The sequence below is a fragment of the Salminus brasiliensis genome, chromosome 4 (genome assembly GCF_030463535.1).
Source record: "Salminus brasiliensis chromosome 4, fSalBra1.hap2, whole genome shotgun sequence".
In the NCBI taxonomy this organism is placed as follows: domain Eukaryota; kingdom Metazoa; phylum Chordata; class Actinopteri; order Characiformes; family Bryconidae; genus Salminus; species Salminus brasiliensis.
The window spans coordinates 38,407,950-38,425,923 of NC_132881.1; the positions used below are offsets into that span (position 1 = coordinate 38,407,950).

Here is a 17,974-nt window from a genome sequence, read left to right on the forward strand (position 1 = left end):
TTTCATTATATTACATACATGTATGCAGAGTATGTCCCATGTGTCTTATATGCAAAGTTGCACATATAATAATACAAAGAATACTTCAAACAGAGCCTTAAACTAAACCTCAGTAACCGGTTCTCATGTTTTTCAGTTTTTGTTTTTTTTTAAACATGTTCAGGCACTTTTGTCCTTAAAAATATACAATAACACACACACACACACACACACACACACACGCTGCACAGATTGAAGAGATCTTTCCTCATTTACTGGTGTAACTGGTGCAGTTTTAGGCCTTTAGTAGAAAGCTCAGTCGGGCCTTTGGGGTGAGGGGGAGGAAGCTGGTGTTTGAACTGATGGGGAATGTATTGTTATCAGGAAGGCCTTTTGTTTTCCACCTTTAGCTTTTGTTTTTGGCTGAATAGATTTATTGTGGGGAAACCGCTCAGTTCCCCTCCTCCAGTCTCACGGACACGATTCAAAGATTGTGATTTTGCTCTCTTTGTGGATTTTTTGGAGTCTGGCTTGGTTTCCGTCGGTTTCTAGCCCGTGTTCTCTCAGGAAGTTTTTGTGATTCAGGCTGTGTGGGTCCAGCCTGTGTGCTCTGGAGTTTCAGCCTTTAGATTGATGTTTCACTCTATCATTATCCCTGCTGCTGATAAAGCCACGAATCCGGCACCTGCTGCTGGGACATCACACGTCTGCTGGATAAAGATCAGAAACATGCTCAGCTCACTCAAATGCCTCACTATAGACTGTAGAGCTCACTTTAGACTGAAGAGCTCACGTCTGGTCACAGCTGTGCAGCAAAGTTTGGGTTATAGTTATAATGAGATGAACAGCAAAAGAGCTGGAGGTTCTTAAAACAGACACCGTTGTGGGCCTTGTGTGTGTGTCTGTGTGTGTGTGTGTCTGTGTGTCTGTGTCTGTGTCTGTGTGTGTGTCTGTGTCTGTGTGTGTGTGTGTGTGTCTGTGTCTGTGTGTGTGTGTGTGTGTGTATCTGTGTGTGTATCTGTGTGTGTATCTGTGTGTGTATCTGTGTGTGTATCTGTGTGTGTGTCTGTGTGTATTTGTGTGTCAATAAAAAGCTGTCTGAGTTTTTAATCTGTGAAGAGGGAGTCAGACGAGGTTTCCGATTGGTTCATGGTTCTAAGAAAAGCTTTTCATTGGTGTAGAACGTTTACATAATGTAAATATGAATCTTAATATTTTAAAAAGGTGCTTCACACTCTCTAAAGGTCTGGTTCCAATTTACACAATGTTCCCACCAAGCCTAGATATAGTGAATCAACCAAGATGTTGTGTAATAACATGCATAAAACACTGGCATAGCATAAAACACTGGCTTTAATGAGATCAGAAATGGACAACATCTGGGTTTACATTGGCCGGTCAATACAACCTTAGTAATGACCTCAGTGTGGGTTGACAGAAGTGTGAGAGCATGTTTATACTGGGTATTTGGGTGCCTATTGATTATTGAGTGTGTTTTAGCAACATTAGCCTTGTAGCTCCAGTTCTAAAAGAACTGGATCCTTGGCTGATGAACTGCGTCTATAGTTAATTTAAGAGGAAATTGTGCAAATCTGTTGTTTTGGGGTTTTTTCCTCTTCACTGAACTATTCCTTTAAAATATCGGTCATTGAAAGGTTCTTTGTGTAACCAACAGCCAATCTTCTGTGGAATCAATCCAAGGCATCTTTTTTGGCTCCTTTGTTTTAAAGATTGTATTGCTGAAAAGTCCACACTGCTTGCCGTAGGTGATATGTTCCAGAAATGGCCTTCAGAGACCTTTTGAGGCAGAAAGCTTTGGTGGGTAGTATCTTACAGACGTCATATCAGTCTGCTTCATGAAAGCACAGCCTTTTTAACATGTGCCAATATAAATGTGACCTTGTCCTACCCCCCCCCCCCCTCCCTTCATCTGTGAGCTCACTCGAGAGCGGCTGCGTCAGTGTGGAACAGTTTGAAGTAAATCTGTGGCTTTTTTCTCTTTGCTCTGTTACTAACTCACTGCTGATAGCCGCTCTTTGTCTTTTTTTATGCTTCCACCCCGACATGTTTTTAAATCAGTTTTTACTTTCTATCAGTTTAGTTGTAACTTACTGGCCAAAGCCCTGCTTCTCCCCCCTGTTCCCCTGCAGCACGGCCAGCTATGGAGAATGAAGGTCGTTCATTGCTGAATTCCATACACTGTTAATTCCTCTGAAACTCTGGCTGATCTGGTGGTGGTGGTGGTCAGTCTTCTTCTATGAGTAAAACAGAGAACGATTCAATGCTTGAAGCAGCACATCTTCACATTATGGGATGTGATGTTAGCTGTGTGTTTCTTCCTGTGGGGAAAGATCTCTCAGCTCAGATGATGTGAAAAAGCAATTTGTCAGTATTTCTATTGTGTGTCCACCACAGTGGGTCTTGTTAAATGCTTCCAGTGTTAGCTAAGCTAAATAGCAAAAGGACAATAGGCTGTTCTCTTTTTTTGCTATAAAGGGTTTGTGCTCACACCATAGCTTAATCCACGTCAAATACCTAGTGAGTTATTTGATTAGTAGTCTAACTTGGTCACCTAGCTTGGTGTGTGTGCATGTGTAACAGGTGATCTTCTGACACACTGTTCAATCGCTAGATCTTTAGCTACTAGTTACAGAAATTTTCCATTTTGAAGGTACAGCAGGCTAGAATGCTTGCATCACAATAACAATATTTATTATAATTTTGGTAATATATTGTCATATTGTCCACTCCTATTTTGCATGATCTTCTCATAACTAATGTAAATAGTTACTTTTTTTTAAGCTTCAAGTGTCATATGATTTTAGATGTCTGGTTCTTTTTCTAAAAGCACTGTTGTGAACAGTTCTGATGTTAAGTGAAGCTATTATTTAAAATAGCTCATTTCAAAGGAAATAAAATGTTGGCCCATACTATGATTTCAGTAGTCAGCAGTATTAAAACGGCGACAAGTGGCGTTGTGCCGTCTCTATACTTTTAACCAGAAAACTGTCTGCAGAAGCAATTTCCATTCTTGCCTGAGTGCACGTTTTCAGACGTGGGTTCTAGACAGCCTGGCAAATCACCAGGTTAAACTGTAACTTGCACATAGTTAATTATCTCAGGGTGTGGAGAGGCGTTGTGGCCCGAAAGTGTTATTTTCATTCAGTCATCAGTCAGCCAATAAATGCTTTGGGTCCCAGGAAATTGCTGCTTTTGAAGAATGTGGTTAGCGCTTAGACTCTGTCCTTAAGCTCCGGGCTTCGTAGACTTCATACTTTCTTGTCTGCTGAATCAAAGAGAAGTAACTTAATGTTAAGTCATGGATTTTACTCATCCTCCCCCAAATACTCTATTTTAACAGTTTCACCTTATAGTCATACTGAGACACTTAGAGCTTTAAGAACATGAGAGTGAACCAAACCTTGTTTTTGACCCATCGTTCACTCCTCGGCCTGTGTTCGTCCAGTCAAACCCAATCACATCAAATCAAGGACACCCCAATGCATGTGAACGGCCATGGATTGATTTTTACAGTTGCTGAATAAAAGATCAATATGTTCCCGTTGCTCTTCTGTTATCATTTTAAAAAACACATGACCTCAGAACCGGTCACTGGTTCACAGTCTGGTAAAGGGAGAGAAATTAAACAGAATGTGTGTGTCTCGGTGTGCGTGTGTGTTAAAACTCGCAGCTAAAATGTTGGTTTGTAAACCCGCATCTGAATGCATTAGTTACATGCTGTAAATATCAATACTGATATTTTTTCCCCGTTTCTTGTGCTCATTCCTTTTGCTGAGCTGACTAGCATATTGTCGCTGTTGTAACTCCATTGTCACTCCAAAAGGGCAGCTTGACAGGAAAAGGGAAAAAGCTCCTTAACTCAGAACAATGGAGGTCAATGGCCAAAGATTTTATTCTACGTTTTGTAGCATTTATATTGCTCCATTCACCACGACAATTTGACACAGACTAAATTTAATGACAAAAAAATGGAAAACGACATGATAAGCTGATCTGTTGTTGTTGTTGTTGTTATGAGTATAATAAGCCTATGCAGTGTGTTTTTAGCCATTTAACCTTTTAACCTTTTTTTTTTTTAACATTTTTCCACACCGGTTGTCCAACAAGCCACGCCCTCCTGTGCAAGGATTGGCTAGTAATTCATACACAGGCGCAGTTTGCCGATACTAACCAATCCTAGCGCAAAAGGCGCAACATTCTTAACCAATCCAAGCGCAGCTGGGCGGGACTTGTCTGAATACAGGTGGGCTCTGCCTGAATACGGGCGGGTAACACATTCCGCCGGTGACTGCGCGTGCAGTCCTGAAATTTAAATCGGCTCCTGAGTGGAGGAGGCTGAGGCTAACGGTCACCGCTCAGGCAGGATGAGCGAAGGGAGGGCAGCGTTTCTGGGCTGCTCACTACTGTCTTTCCTAACATTTAAAGTGAAGAAGGTAAGTTTGGCAGCCCTTAATTTCGTCGTGAAGCGCTGGGCTACGGATTCCCGAGGGAGTTTGAGTTGTACGCACCTCTGCTGAAGTTATCTAGCTAGTTACTCCCGTTAATGTTAGCTAGCGGTCTAACGTACTGGCTATCTAGCGTAGCTAGCTACTTTCTTTAAAGAGACAGCTAGCACTAATGTGGTGATACTTTAGTTTTTTAGGCGTCCAACTCCTTCATAAATCGCTCTGGTGCTGACTGAACTTGTTAGCTAGCTAGTTAACTAGCTAGCAATCTAGCAATCTTCTCGAGATCGTCCTAACCCGCCTCTCTTTGTCTGTGTGGTCAGTTGGAGATGGACTCCGCAGGTCTTGTGCTAATTCAGAAACCCCTGAACGCTCACCTACAACATAGTTGAACAGACAGACAGACAGACAGACAGACTAAATCTGAGGGTTTTGAAGCTGGTGTGAAGAAGCACACAAGCAGTGATCTATGCGCCATCATCCATACACCTGCATGGCACCCATGGCTGCTTTGCTGCTTAGTCAGCAGGGTTGGCATGACTAAGATCAATGCAGGGTGATATGAGAGAAAGCAGCATCATTGTGAGGCATGCGAATGGTATTTGGACCTGGGCCACATGTTTCAGTCCAGTATTGGACCAGTGTGTTATGTTGGAGACGTCATTAGTGAGTGGTAAAAATGATCATCTCTGAAAAAACATCACTGAAACCGGGTCTAGACTTTGCTCTAGGAATCAGAGTCAACTTGTCGAGGAACAGATGACATTTGGACTACCTAGGGGCAGTGGTGGCTCAGCGGTTAGAGCGCTGGGATATTGATAACAGGGTTGTGGGTTCGATTCCCGGGCTCGGCAAGCTGCCACTGTTGGGTCCTTGAGCAAGGCCCTTTACCCTCTCTGCTCCCCGGGCGCTGGAGTTGGCTGCCCACCGCTCTGGGTGTGTGTGTGTACTCACTGCCCCTAACACGTGTGTGTGTGTGTGTGAGTGTGTGTTCACTACCAGATGGGTTAAATGCGGAGGACACATTTCGCTGTACAGTGTACATTGTACAGTGACAAATACGTGCACCTTTACCTTTACCTTTGTGATTAGTCCAGGTCAGAAATATTCACTTTACTGAAAGTTATGTGCAGTTTTTTTTGTGCAGGAATGGTTCATTGGTGAACATTTATGTGGTAAAAATGTGCATCCCTTAAAGAAATGCTGTTCCTGTTTGGGTGTACCTAAGTACCTTACAGTGCTTTAGGATAGACTCATTGAAAACCCCCAAAGCAGGTATTTGAATCACCCACCAATGACCTATAAAGAGACAGCACTCAAAAGTCATGGGTTGGGAGGGGTCCCATACCCCCATTTTTTTCTAGCAAAGAGGGGGGCTTGCACACCATGTCCTTTGTTCACAGGTTTCTGTTTCCTGCTATTGAATCTTCTGTTGACTTTTCGAAGTCTGTAAAAAGTTAGTCTTGAGCCAGACACAATGATTTTGTGCACATTTGAGAAAGGTTTTGGATTTTGGATAAAGAATTGGCTCAAATCAGGGGTGATTCTTTCAAAACAGTTCAATTCAATCCAAGTGTCGTCTGTTACACGTATTTCTACGACATCGTTGGCATGCCCACTTAACGTTGATTTTATATAACTGATCATTGCATCTGTGACCTGCAAAGTAGACACTTGGAGGTCAGTGGTAGTCACATGTTTAATTGCATTGTCATGGGATCTGGCTAAACCCACATTGGGGTCAACTTCAGATCAAAAAGATCCAGCTAACAGGCTTTGGCACACATGAGGGAACAAGCTGTGTGAAGTAATTCCTCTGCCTCTGCAGAACATCACGGAAGCAGCGTTACAATTTTGTTCTACTATACTGATTTTGAGGAAGATCTTATGTTGTTGAGAACAGATGACCGGGGAACTATCCAGTGCACTCTTGGCTTTTTTGATTAGTTGAGGTCAGAAGACTTTACCAAACTTTGTGCAGCAGAGTTAATGTTTAGATTTTGCGTATCTCTACTTCAGACCTTGTCATTCTTGGACTCTTGTGCTCACAAATTCAGTAGTTTTTGTTGTTGTGATAAATAATGTCATAATATCTTGCAAATCTGCTTTTCTGAATGCATCGTGGAGATAATCAGCACCATTACAGCACTGTCCAACTGTCCCTAAGTGCATGATTAGTGATGGTTAATTACGCAGTAATAAACGTAAGGTTGTGTTTTACAATGAGACCGAAGCCCGACTACACAACATCTACACACCTGTGCCAGTATCTATGGAATAGCATGGCCTCTAGTGGGTTATTGCGAGTATACCATTGTTCTGATAGTCCTGATATTTATTCAACAAAGAAAATCAGCATTCACTGCTGCATTTAAACACTGAGGGTCATCCAGCTCATCCAGTGAGTTCTGATGAAAGATGTCTGTCTTCACCATAGTGTTTTTGTGGAGGTGGAACATCAGTGCAATGCTTCAAACATAGAAACTGTCCGTCTATCAAAATCTGTGCTCTGCAGCAGATGTTAATTTAGAGACAGGCCTTCGTTATTTGTTATGGGAGTGTTTGGGCTGTTTGTTGCCACTCACTTATGTTGCTTGCTGTTAGGACATGGAGTTCATTGAGTTCATTCTTCTCGACAGCCACTTTATCTGTGGCTGGTTACACAAAATCTGTAGCCATGTATATTGAGATAAATACAGTGTATTGTGAAAATTTCTATAAATATTGTGATCAAATTTTTTTTACCACATTGCCTACCCCTATTGGAAATGTGCCATTTTTACATACATGTCAACAGAAAAAATATTGAAGTATTCTGATATTATTTCCACACCATATTGCCCTTCTCTAGTCCAAGATTTTGTTAGTATGGCTAAATGCAGCAGTTTACCAGGTTATTTATTGTTCGTTCTTCTGTGAATAGAGTTAATTAGCCTAGTCTCTGTTCTATCGTTTATACAGTAAAGCCACAGCAGTGTAATAGATCGGTTCTGCTTGCTTTTTTTTATATCACATTACATATGAACTATAGTCTCATAACAATGGGAATGAAATATTCCCATTTATTGGTCTTTGAAATGACCCTTAGATCGCAGAGCACTGATAACAGAACCTGACTAATGTTTGTGTGCATACTTGCAACATTTCCACTGATCTCACAGTCGTTGATCACTGTGTCATTTGTAAAGCTTCCCAGCACAGTTGATGAGACTGCACCCTTTCAGGGAGGATTATATGTCAATGTTTTGTCATGCGTTGTCCTTCAATGTGTCTTTGTACTGTTTCTTTTTTCGAGTTATCAAACTGTAGCCCATGTTGGAATGTGCCATTTATCTCTCTGTATTTTCTTGACCGGTACACATCTTCACCTCACCCCTCCAAAAATCACATTGTGTCAGGGTCTCCATGGCAACGCATGCAGTCATTCTTGCCATTGTATCTCCATGGTGGAAAGTAAGCTGTGACCCATAATGGCATTTTGTCAAGCTCCGCTATCGTCTGCTGCAGTGATGTCAGTTTGGGGCCTGTTAAGAGAGTAGAGTAAGACACAGAATGTCCAAAACTATCCAGACACTGTTTAATCACTGAATTCTGCTTCTTTGCAATACATTTGATGCATTGAGTTGCTCTCACATGTTGTATAATCTCACTGGAAGTTGAGTGGGATGCTCTGGAGCAGCTGCACATAAGCCTAACATCACCATGCCCCGTACCAAGTGTTGAGGAAAGGGGTCAAAATGCTAATCTAAATGAACCTAAATCATTTGTAATCGATTCTACAATGGGATTAATAACTAAATAGTAAACCTAGAAATTAATACAGCACTATAGCTATCTACCAGTGTACGTGACAGTGGGTTAAAATAAAATATGATAAGTATAATCTATAACTATAATCTATAATCTAAAACAAGAACTATAATCTAGTTCTTGTTTTAAAGTAATGCATTAGGAAAAGCATGGCATGGACTTTTTTTTTTTTTCATTAAGAAGATAAACATTTGATTTTTGAGAAATTACAGTCAGCATGTATGTCAGTTATTGAACTTTGGCTTTGAATAGGAAATAACCTGATGTACAGATGTCTAACCACATCCCAATGATATGTTTCCAAAGCATGGGAAGTCTAGTGGGGGAAACACGGGACCTGGCTTCAGGCCTGTCTGACAGCACTGAAGTTATTTATCCACTTGTCTGTATTAAGCTTTCGTCCCTGTTTGATATTCTCTCACTGTTGGTTCAAGTAAATTTTTGGCAAGATCCGAAGCTGTTGGTGTTAGACTAGAGTGTGAAGGGGCAGTGGTGGCTCAGCGGTTAGAGCGCCGGGATATCGATAACAGGGTTGTGGGTTCGATTCCCGGGCTCGGCAAGCTGCCACTGTTGGGCCCTTGAGCAAGGCCCTTTACCCTCTCTGCTCCCCGGGCGCTGGAGTTGGCTGCCCACCGCTCTGGGTGTGTGTGTGTACTCACTGCCCCTAACACGTGTGTGTGTGTGAGTGTGTTCACTACCAGATGGGTTAAATGCGGAGGACACATTTCGCTGTACAGTCCACACTGTACAGTGACGAATACGTGCACCTTTATTTTTGGGGCAGTGGTGGCTCAGCGGTTAGAGCGCCGGGATATCGATAACAGGGTTGTGGGTTCGATTCCCGGGCTCGGCAAGCTGCCACTGTTGGGCCCTTGAGCAAGGCCCTTTACCCTCTCTGCTCCCCGGGCGCTGGAGTTGGCTGCCCACCGCTCTGGGTGTGTGTGTGTACTCACTGCCCCTAACACGTGTGTGTGTGTGAGTGTGTGTTCACTACCAGATGGGTTAAATGCGGAGGACACATTTCGCTGTACAGTCCACACTGTACAGTGACGAATACGTGCACCTTTATCCTTTATCCTTTATCCTTTTGCTCAGTGGTGAGACATTACGGATTTCATTAGTAGTGCATTTGTACTCTGCCAGTGTGAAAATTTCAGACAGTGGCGTCAAAGGGTGGGCGGGGAATGAATTTTCTCACCCCTGATGATTTTAAACAATCACTCCTGTTCCCAGCAGAGTTTATTAGTCACTAAGTAACCCATTGCTTCCCTGTGGTTCAGTGTGGCTATTTAAAGAGCTCATTTCCAAGCCTGCACTACCTCTTCTCTGCTGTAGTTACATTTATACAAGTTACTTCTATGTGCTCATCATCTGGTCCAGTCTTGCTGTGATGGAATATACGGGATATGAGGATGTTCTTTTGTGCCATGGACCTAAGAACCTCATTTGCTTGGCCAAATGTGCTTGTAAATAGGGATATGTTCTCCCTTTCCATTCCTCTTGGTGTCGGCAAGATACAGTGCTTTGGGGCAGAATTTGTAGAGTGGCTGTCTAGCAGTTGCGTGGAGCTGGAGCACAGCCAGGCTGGGGCATTAGAGGTGATTAGAGGCACGTAGTGGGCCATTGGAGGAAAGCCTGGCTGCAGTCATCCATACACCGTCATGTTGCATAACTGTTAAGAGCTGCACTCTCAGGGGAGCATGTGGAAGCAGAGGTTTAGCTGTGTCCTCTCCTTCAGTTGATGAGTTAATATAGGCTAATCATATGGGTTTAGGGGTGTGTTTTGTGATCAAATTGTATCAAATAATTTGTGATCAAATTATTATTAGAAGCATACATTGACTACATCGTTGAATTTTACTTTGACATGGAGTTAATACTTTAAATGTTCAAATGACTTCATTGGGATTGATTTTTAGCCCTTAATAATATGTTCATCTTCTTAATGGATGAACATGTCTAATTCTGGTACAAGTGACCAGTATGTTTAATAGGGCTCTAATGCCATTTATGGTTGTTTTCATTTGTCATTAATGAACCCAGTCATTTACTCTGAATTAGTCTAATTTTCCAGCATACCCAGAGTCTGAAAGATGACTGATTTAAAGTTCTGCAGAGATCTAAGGTTAAGAAACAGGGCATGTATCGAGCAAATGCTGAAAAATGCTGGGGCTGGGTCAGGCCCAAAACAATACTTAGTCCAAACCAGAACTAGCGGAAAACCAAATAGGGAACTTTAAAGTTTGATTGGCAGAAGAAGTGCAATGTTACAAACATGTATGTATGTATGTATGTATGTTAGTATGTATGAATTCTTGGAGAAAGAGATAGAAAGACTGGATTGGACATGTTGCGTTAGTGCTGTGGAAGGGAACAGAAGAGCAGCAGTGCTTTCATTCACTCTGGCCATGAAACTAGATAAACTCACATGAAGCTGATTTAGGCATAGTGGCCACTTTTTGTGATATTGCAGAAATCCACCGAGCTAGCAACAGCATTTCCAAGCTAGTTTTGTTTAAAGTACTTGTATGTACTTGATTCTTTAGTGATCAAAACCTGTTCCCTTTCGCAGAGGTCATGCTACACAGGGTCAGAGCAAAACATTTCTGAGGACATCACAGGTTTTCACAGTAAACATTTCTAAGGAATAGGGCGTGTGTGTGCGAGAGAGACAGAATGTGAGAGTGTGAACTGTGCTTCCCTACTTGGAACTGTGAAGTAAGCTTGTTTACCAGCATCTTGTGGCTCACCAAAACCATGTGACCATGCTTGTTTACCGGGATTTAAAGCAGGCCCATAGAGACTTGGAACCATCTGGGAGCGAAGGAGGTCCTAACTGAAGATGAGGCTTTCCCGGCTAGGTTTACCCGACAGACAGATCTGTGAGCAATAGGCCAGACTAATCCCAGTGTCTGATCAGCCTAATCTGTCGGACTGACCTGCCACTCGATCCTCCCCACCCTACATGCACACTGAGCAGAATAGCCCACCAATAGCTTTGATTTCTGTTTTACAACTTTTGTAATAGGCTTTTGTAATAGGTGTTGTCAGAAATTGTAAGCTGTTGCTGTTGTTATTGTAAGTGTATTACAGCATGTATTTTTTTATATATATATATATTTCATATAACATTTTGCTGGATTTTTCCGTTTTGACAATTTAAATCTGAAACATTTCATGATGAAGGGACCAATAGAATTGCTCCGAATGTGTTTTTTCTTCTGTAAAGTTGTCTTTTGAAAAAAATGTTTAACTTAATAATTATCTAACGTTACTGCAGAAATGTTTTAGGTGCATGAAGAGAGGGGAAAAAAACTATAAATAAAATAAATACAGTAGGTAATGATGTTTTCTGTAAACATTCAATTTTAAAATGCCAGTGTGAGCTTAGGATAAAAAACAGGCTAAGCAAAAGAAGCCAAAATCTTGGAATTTTACATAAACCACAATATACCTTTTCTCTATTTAAATTTCCTATGACATTTTATAATACCAAGCATTCCTGTCATTTGTCCCTGATGCTCTGTCTTTCCATTCTGCCAATTTTCCTTTCTGCCCCTACGTCCCTTTTTCCAGGACACTCAGTGAGTTCTTAGAACATTGCCCTGCGGTATCTCTTTGTTAAAAGTACATCATGCAATGATGGAAGAATAGAGATTTGCCAAAAATCACTTAAGAAGCGTAAGCTTTTAAACATTCTGCCTCCTGACCGGAGGTGGGACTGTCCTAAATTGGATGAATAATGAAATTCTGATTGACAGGACAAACCCTCTCTCTCACCATGATGTACATGTATTGCTTTTGTAGCCTGACAGTGATGGAAACATGCTTATTATCTAACAGTCAGGGCAGGTTAGCAGCTTTGTGTGAGATGGCTGTAGACACAGAGTGTGTGTTCTTTGTTAGGAGAAGGCTGTAAGTGAGTGATGCTGAGGACAGTCCAGATTGAGAACCTAAATGTTTTTTTTCTTTTTTCTTTTCTCCCTCTCTCAGGTCTGATGACGTGGGAAAATTCTGTGCCAAACTGATATATTTACAAGAATGAGAAGAACAAGACACTGACTGCCGTCGCTAAAATTCATTGGAAACTACCCCTGCCCCTTTTGAACAAGGTTCCACAGTAAAGATCACAACACCTACCACGAACCCAGGGCCCCTCACGGCAGAGGCTTGTGAGATTCTGCAAACAAGTCCTCAGAAAAAGGGTGTGGACAGGAAAAGTGTGAATAGTAGAGGATGAGTGTCACCCTGAAACAACTCCAGTGAAATTCACGATACTCCTCTCCATACTTACTGAAGCCCATCCGGAGCCTAAAACTCCACAAAATAACGCCTTTTGTCTCAAAAGATAAAAAAAAACTTTTCGGCATGAATTTTCCTTCTCTGTTTTGAGACTATGCACCTGTGGCTGGTATTACTGGGACAGATAAGTTGCTGAAAGTGAATTCCACCATGTCGTGGAAAAGGAACTACTTTGCATCTGGCAGCAGTGGGCTACAGGGCATCTTTACCCCACGGACCATGACGTCCATCGCTCCCAGCAAAGGGCTCAGCAACGAGCCGGGACAAAACAGCTGCTTCCTCAACAGTGCTCTGCAGGTAGGGAACTTTTAATACATCCTTTTTTTCACTGCTGTGAACACAGTGACTTCCAACCAAGAGCTTGATGATTATGAGATGAGTTATATCTGGGCTGTTAATTGCCATCCTTTAGGTCTCCAAATAAATGCCAGTAATAAGTTGTTTTGGACATCATTTTCCATTGAAAATAATGCAACACAATGTAGTTGTAACCGAAGAGGACCTTTAATCCAAGTCTTTATTTTTCTTTTGCTTAATTGCACTGTAGCAGATGATACCCAAGTAAGAAAATAATAATAATAATAAATGTTAGTGGCTTTGTCAAATAATATTAATGATCAAGACGCTTGGTGTAGCGTAGTATTCTACATGTATTGGATATGTCTGAGAAATTGAAGTGTACTTTGATTACATTCCTTTCTGCCTTGCTTGCAGTGATTCGATCCAATTTACTGAACCTGATTTTCCTTCCAAATCCTCAGGAGTACATTCTCAGTTCTGGTGAAACCTTTATTCTTTTTTTCGAATTGACGACCGAACATTTGACTTGACAGCACTACGTTTAAAGTGGTCTTTAACGTGTGCATTCAAACACAATCTCTTAATGTGTGTTCGTCTAGGGCAAAGCTATGTTACTCCAGTCTTTTTCCAGATTCAGTTTTAAGATGTATATTTTGCAAGCCTCTGCTGAATATGGGTTTGTATTGCTAAGAGGCTCCAGGCCTATTGTAATAATCAGTTTCTGTCTCTGGCTGATCTAAGCACTTGGTAATTACAGAGCGACCCTGTAGTTTTCCCCAAGCCAGCAGTAGCTTTTTTTTTTCCATTTTAATTTCCCCTTTTCCTCTGCCAGACTGCTAGAATTCAGTTCCCTGCATTGATGAATACCTTGATGAATTTCAGCAGTATAATGAAGACCATTCTTGTTCTCTGGGTAATATGAAAGTCAAAGTTACATAGAAATAATAAACAAACAGAAATGGAGGAATGACAGTAAAAAATCTGGTGTTACACAAAGCTAGGACTGTTTTTTGTTACTAGAGTCTCACTGGTGCTATATCTTTGCTGTTGCCCAATGTATGGAAGCATTCAGATGTTTGCACTTTGTGTTTAGTGTTTTGATGCATTCAAAGAGGGCTGCAACAAAGTAAATTACTGTATTATACAGTGGTTTCTAATTTATTCATAAGCTTTATTTCTATTTGCTATTATGCCATTTGATCTTTAAAAAAAAAATAAATAAATAAAAACACCGTCAACCGTATCAGACACACCTGTGTTGAGTCCTGAATCTGAACACCGCAAAACATCACTGACCATGCATGAGCTAAGAGGGTTCAGAAAGCTATGTTCTTTTTAACCTGCCCACACAAACACGTAAAACTGTATTTAATGTTAATCTCAGAGGAGAGTGTGTGTGGATGAGACGCCAAAGAAAAGGCAAAAAATGTAACCCTGGTAACGGAGAAGCATAATTTAGCCAAGCAGTTTAAGCAACAACTTTAAAATACAACTCTCCTAATCAGCCAAACTCATTTGTTTCCAATGAGAAGAAAACAAGATGAATAGCAGAAAGGCTGTTTGACTTCACATCCATCTGAAAAAAGAAATCTGGAAAGTCCTTTCATAAACACTTTCTTCACAAAAGTCAGATGGACTGGGTTAAACCCTGATGTATAGACGTAGAGTTCTGCGTTAAGAGACTTCTTGAGTTTTGACTTGCATGTTCGAATCACTCATTGAAGAGTCTTTAACATCTGCTTGGCCTTCTGTCTCCGTCATGATCATTTGGAGCATCATGAGCCTTGAATAGCCACAAATGGGCACAAGTTGAAATGGAGGGAGCTTAGTGCTTTGCCCCAAGGTCTGCTCTCATGCATGAGCAGCACTGTGCACAACTCGCCTGCCTTTTTGTTCTCTGTGCTCAGTGGTGCCTACTATAGACTAAGTGATGACTCAAACCCTGTCTGCAATAGACCCCACAAACAACTTTCAGACAGATGCTGGGCTGGACAATAATTACCCTGCACAGAAACCTGCCATTAGGTCTCCTCTATTTTTGGATTGCTGTATAATCAGCTATATGGAAATAAAGCGGCTTTAGCTGGCTGATAGTACCTCGAAAGCTGCAAATTAGCGTCAATTATGAGCAGGGGGAGGAGGGGGGGTGAACTGCTCTATTGTATTGTCTGCTACTTTGAGGCATGACAATATGTCGAGACAGCAAATTGAGCGCCCGGGGGCGAAAACAGTCATTTCTTTGTCTGGAATTATATGTAGTGCTTTAACAGGCTCTTGTATTAATACTTTAGGAGCCTTTTCTGCCTGCAGTGGACCTGTGTGATTAAATACAACCTCAGGCCCATGAAAGGTTTTTGTGCATTAGAGTCGATCCCGTAAACGAAAAGTGCCAGCAGTGTGAGGCAGTTTCCCTAGAATTAGCTCAGAGTTTATTTACAGAAACGCATTTAAATGTAAAATTAACTTTTACACAACAGTACCACAAATATCCATGCTTTTCTGGTGTGGGAAGGACAGAAAGGTCTTAATGTAGTTGCTTAATGCATGAAAGAGTTCTTTGCTTGTCCTTGAGTTCATTCCAGTTGTTCTTGGAATGTTCTAGGAGACACTTCACAGTCTCTTCACATTGGACATGCAGAAACGTGCTAATAAATCTCAATTTGGCTCATTTATTTGCCAAATTCACACATTTAAATCATTAAACTAAAACTAAATGACAATAATCAATGAACATTTACAACATTAATATAGTCGATTATAGATTTAAACACTTTGTAAACCTTGTGCTTACTTTTATTAAATTGTGTTCATTGCCTAAATTAAGCATTCTAAGAAGAATAGCCTAGATTCTCACAAACCCCTAATCTCCCTAGAATAGATTCTCAGTGGATGATATTAATCATGTTTGTTTAAGTAATTAATATTTTTACAATGTAGTGTTTTATTCTCATATTGTTGTTGTTTTTTTTATTAGTTTTAAAGCCTGATTGTGCTGGCTCTGTTTCGTCACAGTTGACAATGATGTATTTTTGTTTTTATTACCCTTGTAGTTCCCTTTGAATATGCTATTATTGATCAATCAATAGTATTTACAATTATTTTAACATGCATTTTTGTTATTCAGTGGCTCGTTCTCTGAATCTACTCGGGATATCACGTATTTGGTATTATTCTTCAAATGGGATTTTTTTTTTTGGGGGGGTGGGTGGGTTAGAGTGTTTTAGTGTTGAATTGTGGTACTCTCTAGCATGTAGTGTTGAGCGATGTGATCTAAAATCAATATTTTAATTAATGAAACATTTTGCTTTGATTACAATTAACAAATGATTAGACATGGCATTTTTTGAGATGCTCAGTTTGCTCAGTTGGCTCAGTGTTTAAATTCTCCTCCAGATTGCTTCCACATCTCAGACATCTCAGACTTTATACATGTGTACACACCCAGTAGTATGTTTTAAGGGTCCAGTGCAAGAACACACACACACAGTGGGGAAAGAATCAGCAGTATTAAACAATAAAAACAAGATTAATCCGATTTGAGGTTCAGAATGTCAGTTAGATTCATTTTCAAATAATTGCTCAGCCCTACTTGCGGTGCAACCTTCCTGTAACCTGTCAAATAGGATTTATCATGGCTAGGTGAATGGAGGAGGGAGTGGTGAAAGGGATGTAGAGTGGCGATCGTCTTCCCATCATAGTGTGCTGTAACATACTGCCTGAATTGTCTCAGCTCAAACTCATGACTTATGAAGAAAGGCTAACAGTTAGCCTGACAGAAATGTTTATTAAGTATGCTGTAAGTATGTGCACCTTACCTCTTTTCTCATTACTCATTTGTTGGTTTTATTTTTCTCCAAATCAGCACTTTTGGTCAGTATTTGTGGAAACAAACCATTAAAGGGAGGTAATGACTGTCTGTGCAATTTCCAAGTGGTGAAATCAGGGGAAACAATTAAAACACTATGTAATAATGTCATTTTCTGCAATAGATCGTTGTTGCTTAAGTTTTAGTTTCTGTTTTTACCTCTATTTTTATGTATGTCTTAAATTGACATCCATTGACATCCCTGCCGTTTCCATTATCTACTGACCAGGACGTTCTGCCTGTTTAATTTTATTTTCTTTCGAGATCCCATCTCTCTAAGCTGTCTGACCAGCTTTCTATTTAGAGCCTTTTCTGGACATCGCTGTCTGTAAGAGCTGAAAAGTGGCAGCTTTCTTTTCAAACACACTTGTCTCATTTTCAGTCCAACAAACCTCTCCACTGTGCTGTTTATATACTGTGTCTCTCACCACGCATTTACACTAACGAATGCACTTTAGATGGATAGGTGGATGGATTTTACTGAAAAGCATTTACAGAATTACAGTCGGAATGCAGGAGTGTTGAAAGAGAATCTCTTTTTGAAATGCTTTAACAGTAGTTTGTGGAGAATTTACAACAGATACTAATTTACATAACTGATGCATTTATGTGAATCATTCTCATTTGTTCTCAATGTTCTGCCAGAGCATATAGACAATCCAGTCTGGCTTTAAAGGCAGTCTACAGAATCACGTTATTAAACCAATTGGCAGGTGTGTTTTTTGTTTTTCTTTTTTTGTTTAGTTTTTTTAAAGAGGCAAGATTTTAGTACATCATCATTGATCAGTCCAGACATATCTGCATAGACTGAAAAATAAATAGATGCTCAAATAATTAATAAGATTAACCAAGGACACAGCATGAAGGAAAAGAAACGGAGGCAGAGAGAATAGTTATGTCTAGTCTGATTGTATTTACAAACAGGTTTATTTTCTCCTGCTGAGTCAAGGGTGGGCTATGTCAAAGTGGAGGTCAGGATATGTAATCAACACTTTCCTGTTATTGTAAGGGAACAAAAAAAGTCTTTTAAACAGGCAAAATCATGGAAAACTTGGGTTCCCTCACTTAATTAAAATAAAGACGTTTGAAGTCATATGTAAACACTGTTAATATTTCACAACACACCATTCATTTCTCAGTCCATATATGGCAATAAAGCTACAAAAACAGCCTGTTTTGAAACCACTGATCTCTAAAGGGAACTTGGTTCTCTTTCTAGTCCTTTAAGCACTAATTAGACCTCAGATCACTC

The 17,974-nt window shown here is 40.6% G+C and overlaps 1 protein-coding gene across 5 annotated transcripts in view; it reads left to right on the plus strand.

Moving 5' to 3' along the window:
- usp54a (ubiquitin specific peptidase 54a) overlaps nucleotides 1–17,974 on the plus strand; it is a 57,627-nt gene that overhangs the window by 12,624 nt on the left and 27,029 nt on the right. For 4 of the 5 annotated variants that reach the window (XM_072678327.1, XM_072678330.1, XM_072678331.1 and 1 more), the window contains exon 2: nucleotides 12,249–12,854. In XM_072678327.1, coding sequence (XP_072534428.1) covers nucleotides 12,708–12,854 — 147 coding nt within the window. In that variant the 5' untranslated portion in view covers nucleotides 12,249–12,707. Of the gene's footprint in view, nucleotides 1–4,380; nucleotides 4,434–12,248; nucleotides 12,855–17,974 lie in introns of those variants that run through there. The other variant, XM_072678329.1, reaches the window with a different exon arrangement.